Source organism: Pogona vitticeps, chromosome 3, assembly GCF_051106095.1.
Source record: "Pogona vitticeps strain Pit_001003342236 chromosome 3, PviZW2.1, whole genome shotgun sequence".
Lineage (NCBI taxonomy): Eukaryota > Metazoa > Chordata > Lepidosauria > Squamata > Agamidae > Pogona > Pogona vitticeps.
This window is the reverse complement of record NC_135785.1, coordinates 266,105,996-266,114,397: the sequence shown is the minus strand read 5'-3', so window position 1 is coordinate 266,114,397 and position 8,402 is coordinate 266,105,996. Positions and strand designations below refer to the sequence as shown.

The following is an 8,402-nucleotide window of genomic DNA, read 5'->3' as shown; positions in this document are numbered from 1 at the left end:
TAATGCAGCCACTCTCGGCGTGCCAAAACCGAGAGGAGGGAGGGTGTACGTGTGCGCGCGTGTGCGCGAACGAGGCTTTTCGTTGTTCCTCTCCTCCGAGGACAAAGGGCCTCTTCCGACGACAAGGTGGGCGGCCCCGCAGGTCCAGCCATCACCTGTAGACAAAAGGCGGGGGGGGGGGGAAGGCGGGGGGGCGCTTTTTCGGAGGAGCCTTTGTTCGCAGGACACGCAGACTTAAGTCGGTTTCATCGTCAGTGACAAGCGGTAACAGTGTGCGAGGACGGCGGCGTTTGGCTATCCCCAAAGCTCTCCATCCGCCGGGGCGCCGTAGCAGACCTCTCGGCTTGTGCCGGGGGCCGCGTTCCGCCTCACCCTTGGCACGCGGCGCCTTACGGTGGATCGGGCCCCGGACCCCTGGAGGGGCTTCGATCGCGGCGCCGGGCGAGGGGGCCGAGTGAGGGCTAAGGATGGGGGGGGAGCGAGAAGGGGGGGAGCGGAGGGGGCGCGGCGAAAGAAGGGCCGGGCAGGAGTGGAGCGAGCGAGCGGGCGGGCGGGCGAAGCGGTGAGGGTCGGGTTTCAGCTCAGCCTCCGCTCCTCCGCCCGCCCGTCCCCCCCCCTCCGTCGGTGCCTCCCAGCCAGGGCCAACCGAGCCACGGCGGCGACGGGCGGAGGGCGTCTCTCCGCGTCCCGAACGGAGCTCCAGGCGGCCGGCCGGATGGCCAGGCGGGTGGACGGACGTAGGTGACCCCAGCGCCCCGTCGAGCGAGTAGGCGCGCTGGCAGTCCCGCGCCCGGGGGAGGGCCGGGGAGGGGCGCGGAGGCCCGCAGCGGCGCCGCGCAGCTGGAGACTTTCGGACGGAGCCTCGGCAGGGAGCGTCCGGCCCCCTCGGCGCCGCTCCAGCCCCTTTCGAGGAGACCCGGTGGGCCTCGCGTACCCGCCTCCCCGCAGCCGGATACCTGGCCGGCCCCCGGCGGCTGCTTGGCATTGGCCCGGCTTGCGGGGATGGCGAGCAAACGCTCCTTTTTGTAGCTGAAGGAAATGGGGGGGGCGCTTGGGGGGAGTTTCGGGGGGGGTCGAGCTGCGTGCGCATAGCTGGCGGGGGCGAGGGGAGGGGAGGGGCCGCGCCTGGCTAGCGGTTCACAGGCCCGGGCTGGACCCGCCTCGCCTCGCCGCCCCGCTCGGCTCCGCTCCCCTCCCGCGCCCGGCGCTGGGCAAATTGGAAGCAGCTGTGGCGATGCCGCCGCGCGGCTCCTGCTGCGGTCACTCCGGCGGCCTTCGCTCCCCGCCCACCCTCCCACTCCCGCGACGAGCGAGGGATGTCCCCGCCAGCCCTGCTCTCTGCGCCCGCCGGCCCCCCCGACTACAGTGTCCCTCCTCCCCATCGCCCTCCCCACCAGGTGCGAGGGGAAGCCAGCGGCGCCCTTTCTTCACAGGAAGAGGGGGGCCCGGAGGGGGCCGCCCTCCCCCTCCCCCTCCCCCACCCCGGCTGCAGAAGGAGCCGATCTTCCCCGCGCTCCTCCCACCGCTGCCCGGCCCCCCCTCGGCCTTGACCTCGGGCGTCGGCGCCGCGTCCCCCTCCTGGAGCGCCTCCCTCCCTCCCGGTCCCCAGGCCACGCTCCGGCCGGACCTTCCCCTCTCACAGCCTCTGGACCTGGCTAGAAACCCCCGGAGGCCGGGGCGTCGAGGGGATGTGTCTGTGTGTGTGTGTGTGTGTGTGTGTGTGTGCGCGCGCGCGCGAGGAGGGCGAAGGGGGGGGTGTTTCCCGGCCGAAGAGCCCGTCCCGTCTGTGCGGACACCGCCGCCCACCCGGGGCCCTTCGTCGCCCGCGCTCTCGGTGCGTGAAAAAGCGCCTTTCCCTTCGTCCTCCTGGGTCCCGGAGCCGGGGCGCTCTGCCCGGGGGCGGGGGCGGCCTTTTCCTCCCCCGACAGTCGGGCGCGGGGCCTCGGGCGTCGGCGGGGCCCTGGGCGGGCAGGCAGAGAAGGAGCGCGCTTTCCAGGGCTCTTCGGCCCTCGCCGGACGGAGCGCCAAGCCGGGCTTTGCACGGGAGCGGGGGAACACCTTCCTTTCCCCCCCCCCTCCGCGAGCGCAGAAGAGGGGGGGGCCGTGTTCCGCTGCGCGCGGGGAGGGGGGTGATCCAGGCGTGCGCCGAGGCGCCCCTCCCCTCCCCTCCCCTCCCGCCCTGCAGTGTGAAGGCGCTACGGCAGGGGGAGCGAGCGCTGGGGCCCGAGCCAAGGAGCCGGAGACAAAGGCAAGGCGAGCAGCGAGCCAGCCAGCGAGGAAGGGGAGCGGAGCCCGCCAGCCGGGGGGGGGGGGGGAGGCGGTTGCTGCCGCCGCCGCCGCCCGCCGCCGCCGCCGCCGCCGCGGAGACAAAGCGGGTGCGGGGGTGGGCAGCCCGAAGCCGCCCCGTCCTTGCCTGGCCAGCTGCCCGCCCGCCCGCTGGCTCCGCGGGCGGTGGGACAGCGCCGGCCGGGGAGGAACGCGCTTGGGCTGCTGGACGACGACCCTCCCCGCTGGCTTTCGCCCCGACCAGGAGAAGGGCGGCGGCGGGGACGGGGGGGGGGCGGGCTGGTGCCCCCTGGGCTCGGGCGGAGGGGGGGGCGCCCGCCTGCCTGCCGGGCCAGCGGGAGCGAGGGCGTTGCTTCCCTCCTGCCGACGGGAGGGCCAGAGGGTCTCTGTCGGGACGGGGACGCCCCAGATGCCGAAGCCCAGGGGATCTGGCCGGCGTGTCCTGCCCCACGCAGGAATGGCACCCTCCCCCCACCCCCAGGCTCGGAGTTCCAGATTTCCCATCCCTGGAGGCTTTCAGGTTTCCCTCGGAAGCGGGTTTCGCGGCTCTTTTGGAGACGCCAAGAGGGGGTGTGAAAGGTCCCTCCCTCTCAGGCCCCCTCGCTGACTTCCAGCTCCCTAGGGTCCCGTTACTTGGGTGAGTCTTCAAGTCCTCAGGGTGGGGCCTCAGCAACAGATAAGATAGTGGCGCTGGAGGAGGATGGGGACCCTGGTCTGGTAGGCTTCCCCCCCCCCCCGCACCCACCCTGGAGATTGCTTCATTCCTGACCAGCTTTCTCATTTGCATTCCTGACAGGATTAAGGCTTGAGCTGAGCAGAGAGAGAGGCTTCCCTCCCTCTCCCCCTGCCAAGAGGAAGCCGCTTCATGGAGCCGCCCCCCATGGCTTTGCCGCCAGGCCTGGCAGGGCTGCTGTTTCTGCTCCTGGGCCGCTTGGCGCTCGGGCAGAGCTCGGCAGTGCTGGGCACGCTAGACTTGCAGATTGACGAGGAGCAGCCGGCCGGCACCATCATTGGGGACATCAGTGCCGGCCTCCCCCCAGGCGTGACCACCTACATGTACTTCATCTCCGCTCAGGAAGGGAGCGGGGTGGCCACCGACTTGGAGATCGATGAGAACACGGGCATCATCAAGACGGCCCGCGTACTGGACCACGAGAGCCGTGAGCACTACAGCTTCATTGCGGTCACCCCAGAAGGTGCCACGGTGGAGGTCCACGTGCAGGTCACCGACATCAACGACCACGTGCCCAGCTTCCCTAAGCGGCGGGGCTCCCTCCAGATCCCTGAGCACACCCCGCTGGGCAGCCGGTTCCCGCTTGAGCCTGCCTTGGACGCGGACAGCGGCCTGCTCAGCACCCAGGGCTACGCTCTCAAGGGGGGGAATGTGGGCCAGGCTTTCCGCCTAGAGACACGCCGTGGGCCAGATGGAGTCCTGCACCCAGAGTTAGTGGTGAGCAGCATCTTAGACCGGGAGATCCTCTCCACCTACACTCTGTCCCTGGAGGCCTACGATGGTGGGTCCCCACCTAGGAGCTCCCAAATGACTCTGGAGGTGGCGGTCCAGGACATCAATGACAACGCCCCGGCCTTCAACCAGAGCCGCTACCACACGCTGATCCCGGAGAACCTCCAGCCTGGGAGCAGCATCATGCAGGTGTTCGCCTCAGATGCTGACGAAGGGGACAACGGCGCTGTGGTGTATGAAATCAACCGCCGGCAAAGCGATCCCGAGCAGTACTTCACCATCGACGCCCTCACAGGAGTGATCAAGCTGAACAAGGGGCTGGACTACGAGCTGCGGAAAGTGCATGAGTTGGTGGTGCAAGCCCGGGACAGGGCCGTGCACCCGGAGGTCTCCACCGCCTTTGTCACCATCCAGGTGCGAGACTACAATGACAACCAGCCCACCATGACCATCATATTCCTCAGCGAGGACGGCTCTCCTCGCATCTCAGAGGGGGCCCAGCCGGGACAGTTTGTGGCCCGCATCTCTGTCTCGGACCCTGATTATGGCGAGTACGCCAACGTCAACGTCTCTTTGGAAGGGGGGGAAGGGAAATTTGCCCTCACCACCAAGGACAACATCATTTACCTGATCTGCGTGGATCAAATGCTGGACCGAGAAGAACGGGACTCCTATGAGCTGCGTGTGACGGCTACGGATGCAGGAACGCCTCCACTTCGCGCTGAGTCCGCTTTTGTGCTCCAGGTGACGGATATCAACGACAACCCGCCCCTGTTTGACGTGCAAGAGTACGAACAAAGCGTCCCGGAGGTGGTCTATCCGGGAAGCTTCGTGCTGCAGGTGACCGCCCGTGACAAAGACCAGGGTGCCAACGGCGAGGTCCGGTACAGCATCCTGCACACCCACCACACTCATTCTCACTGGTTTGCCATCGACCCCGTCACGGGCATTGTCACCACGGCCTCTTCCCTGGACTACGAGATCGACCCCCAGCCCCAGGTGACTGTATTGGCCACAGATAGGGGCAGGCCGCCCCTTTCCTCCACCGCTGTTCTTCGGGTGGCGCTGCAGGATGTCAACGACAATGAGCCTATCTTTGAAAGAAACTTCTACAACATCTCCGTGAAAGAAGACGTACCTCCTGGCACCTGCTTCCTCCAGGTGAGTGCGGTTCTGGGGGAGGCCTCTGAGCAACTTGTTCTGTTTTGGGGGAAGGGGGAGCCCCTGAGGGCACCATCGTTACATCTTCCAAAGGGGGCTGTGATTGTTTCTGTCTGTTGCAGCACAAACAGTGAGTCCCATGGTGAGCAGGCTGTGACCCACAGCCACTTCCATCAAAGGTGATAATAAGGGGCCACCCAAAATGTCAGGCATAAAAAGGTGGTACCTGTTGTGGGGGCAGGGCTGTAGGGAGAGGTGTGAGAGGGAAATGGCATGTCGAAAGGTGGGGGACCTTCTGGAACTAGACGCTCTAATTAGCTAATCAGATGTGATAAGAATTTGATGTCCTCGTTCAAACTTCTTGCGATAGACTGGAACTTCTTCACAGACTCTCGTTCCAATCTCAGTATGAAGCAAGCAACCCATTCAGTGCTTCAGTCTGTTAAATGAACTAGCCATCGTCCAGATTTTTGGCCACCTGCACAGTTGTGTGAATTGCACACTTTGTAGGGATGCAATGGCAGTTTTGTGCAAAAGCTTAGTTTACAGAAGAAAACCACTCTTTTCACAAAAAACATTCTCACCAGCACAAGAACTCTGTGGAAATGCTAGGAAGCTCCTTGTCATCTCCTTGCAGCTGAGAGGGAGAACATGGCAGTTTACTGTTCTCATGTGTGAATAGCAGACAGAAGAAGCTTTGTGTCCGTATTGTGTACAGGTTGGACTTGCCCTACATCACAAGCTGAATAGGAGGCAACTGTGTGATGTGGCTACAAAAAAGAGGTCAATGCTGTTTTAGACTGTATTTACAGAAATAAGAGTCTCCATATCCCGTGAGGTGCTAGTTGTCCTGTATTTGACACCGGTTAGGCCTCACCTTGAGTCCTGTGTCCATTTCTGGGCACCACACTTCAAGAAGGATGCTGACATATTGGAAAAAGTTCAGAGGAGAACAACAAGGAGGATCAGGGGGTTGGAAACCAAGCCCTGTGAGGAAAGGCTGAAAAAAAAAATGGACATGTTTAGCCTTGAGAAAAGAAGAGTGAGGGGTGATAGGAGAGCACTTTTCAAATATTTGAAAGGCTGTCCTACTCTTGATCATCCCAGAGTGCAAGACACGCAACCATGGGCTCAAGTTAAAGGAAGCCAGATTTCAGTGGAATATCAGGACATTTTTCCTCACTGTTAGAGCAGTTTGGCAATAAGGGAGGGCGTGCTCCAGTACTGGCATTCAAGAGAAATGTAGACCACCCCCTCTCAGATCTGCTTGGATTAGGATTCCTGCGTCGTTGAGCAGGGAGTTGGAGTGGACGGCTTTAGAGGCCCCTTCCTGCTTCCTTCTCTATGATTCTGCATTGCTTGACAACAGAATGCCAAAGAGGAGGTGGGCGACAGGACATGGGAGAGAGAGTGCCCTGGGCGGTGGTCAGTTGTCTGTGTGCCTGGTATCGGGCCAATATGGCTTGGCCTTGGAGCGAGGCTGGCCAAGTACGCAACGCCAGGGACCAGACCCTCCCCAAGTGGCCAGGAGCAGTTGCCAGTCCCTTCTTGTTGTGTCTACAGGGATGACACTGTAGCAGATCTGAACTGAACGGCAGTGCCCCGAGAGGTCTGCTTAGAGCATATCCTCAGTGCCACGTCCACCCCTGCAAGGGGGCAGCATTTATAGTAGAATTTATAGCATTTTTAATAGAACGGTAGCCGTTCTTGTTTGACTCTTTTTGCACCCCCATCCTTGCCACGGTCAAGGGTGTGTGATGCCGTCCACAGCTCTGAGCAAGGTGGTTTTGCCCCCTCAGTAGTCACATGCCCCCTCCTCAGCTTTTCTGGTCTGCCACAAGTACAGGATTGGACAAAAAGAACAGAGAGGGCCTCCCTGTTTCTCTCTGGGAGAATTTCCCGGAGCTCTTTGCTCACCCAGTGATGAGGAAGTTTCCTTTGCCCAGAGATTAGGTCCCAGAGAAGACACTAACCAGCCACTCATGCCCTCCGTTTTCCGGTTTCCCAGATCTGCCTGTCTGCAGAGCCAGACCGCAGAAACGTTTGGGCCAGCCTCGAGCTGCCCTGAGTTTTGCATGCAGAGGGCCTTGGTAAGCAGACCTTGAAAGCGACGAGGGCCCCTCTGTTGGGAGGGCAGCTTGTGCCCATCCGTGGCTTGGATCAATAAAATGCTACCACACATCTCGGCATGTCTGGCGTGGCCTGAGCAGGAACTTTGCTGAGAAAGTCAGCCGGATAACTTTCTCACTCCATCCGGTTGCCACAAAGATAGGTTGGTGTAAAGAACCCCATGACTGTTTAGGTTCCAGGGGACGCCGCCTTCTGGTGCTGGGCCCAGGTTGCCATGAGGAGCAGTTGCTTGTTTCCTCCTCTCGTGCTGTGGTGTCTGAAAGAGCACGGTGCGTCTTTTGAAGCATGTTCAAAGGCGGGAGGCCTCTGGGCAGCTCCGTTCTTAGCGTTCAGCAGACCATGTTAGCCAGCTCTGACCCTTTCTTCCGGAAGTGGCTAAAATAAGATGTGGCATGTCATGCAGGGCACGTGGAAGGAAAGGGGACGGCAGGATGAGTCTTGTTCATTGTGTTTCCTTCTAACCTTTGGGTTGCTCACAGTATGTGGAGGTGTCACACCGCTTGAAATATTTTGAGCATTAAAACTATTCTGGGCAGTGTGAGTGGTTCCTTTGCAGGTACCCAAAAAGGGAGCCTCGGTGCACGTTCCGCGTTGATTCCAAAGTGTTCTATGCAGGGCATGAAGGGCACTTTCCCTTCATGGTCATCCTTCTTTGGTTTCTTCTCTCTCCCCCCACCCACCACCAGCTATTTGTTTTCCAGAACGTGGAATGTGTGTGACGTAATTATTTGTCTCTTGCTTTGTTTCCTCTGCATCCAGAAAGCTGGCAGGGATCGGCCCTGGAGTTGCCCTTAACGGAACTGCAGTTCTTTGGAACAGCTTTTCCTGTTGGCTGACTGCAGCTCCTTGTCTCCTTGAGAGACTCCTGCTGCTGCTGCTGCTGCTGCTGCTGATGCCTGTGCTGTGCGTGACGTGAGAGGCTTAGGGCAAACCACAGCGCTCCCCTCATGTGAGCACAGTGGCTGTCGACCAAGGCCCAGAACCACTGCATGGATGGAGGCCCAGTGGCTTTCTCCAGCTTGGAAGGGATGCATCTGCACGTGACACTGGCCTGCTTCTTTTGGATGCCTTTGTTTGAATCGAGGCAGCACCTTTTAGCCTAGGGAAAGACGCTCCATCTTATTCAGAAACAGAAACTCCAAGGATGTCTTAAAGCCCAACAAACATTTTGTGGCATGCGCTTCATGTACTGCCACTCCCCTACTCTGCTGACACACTCCATGAAGTCAACTTTAACCCAGCGAAGCTCATGCTATTCAAAATGTTTGCATCTTCTAGATGCCACAGGGATCTTTACTGAGGCTGCCCCTTTGGAACCATCTTTCAAACCACTTACACAATCTAATTAACTTAATGTAAT

The 8,402-nt window shown here is 61.0% G+C and overlaps 1 protein-coding gene across 3 annotated transcripts in view; it reads left to right on the top strand.

The window, feature by feature from the left end:
* Positions 1-37: 37 nt before the first annotated feature.
* DCHS1 (dachsous cadherin-related 1) overlaps positions 38-8,402 on the top strand; it is a 45,908-nt gene continuing 37,543 nt past the window's right edge. The window contains exons 1-2 of one of the 3 annotated variants that reach the window (XM_072993289.2): positions 38-126; positions 3,083-4,912. In XM_072993289.2, coding sequence (XP_072849390.2) covers positions 3,152-4,912 — 1,761 coding nt within the window. In that variant the 5' untranslated portion in view covers positions 38-126; positions 3,083-3,151. Of the gene's footprint in view, positions 127-243; positions 265-627; positions 738-3,082; positions 4,913-8,402 lie in introns of those variants that run through there. The other 2 variants (XM_078389806.1, XM_072993288.2) reach the window with 2 other exon arrangements.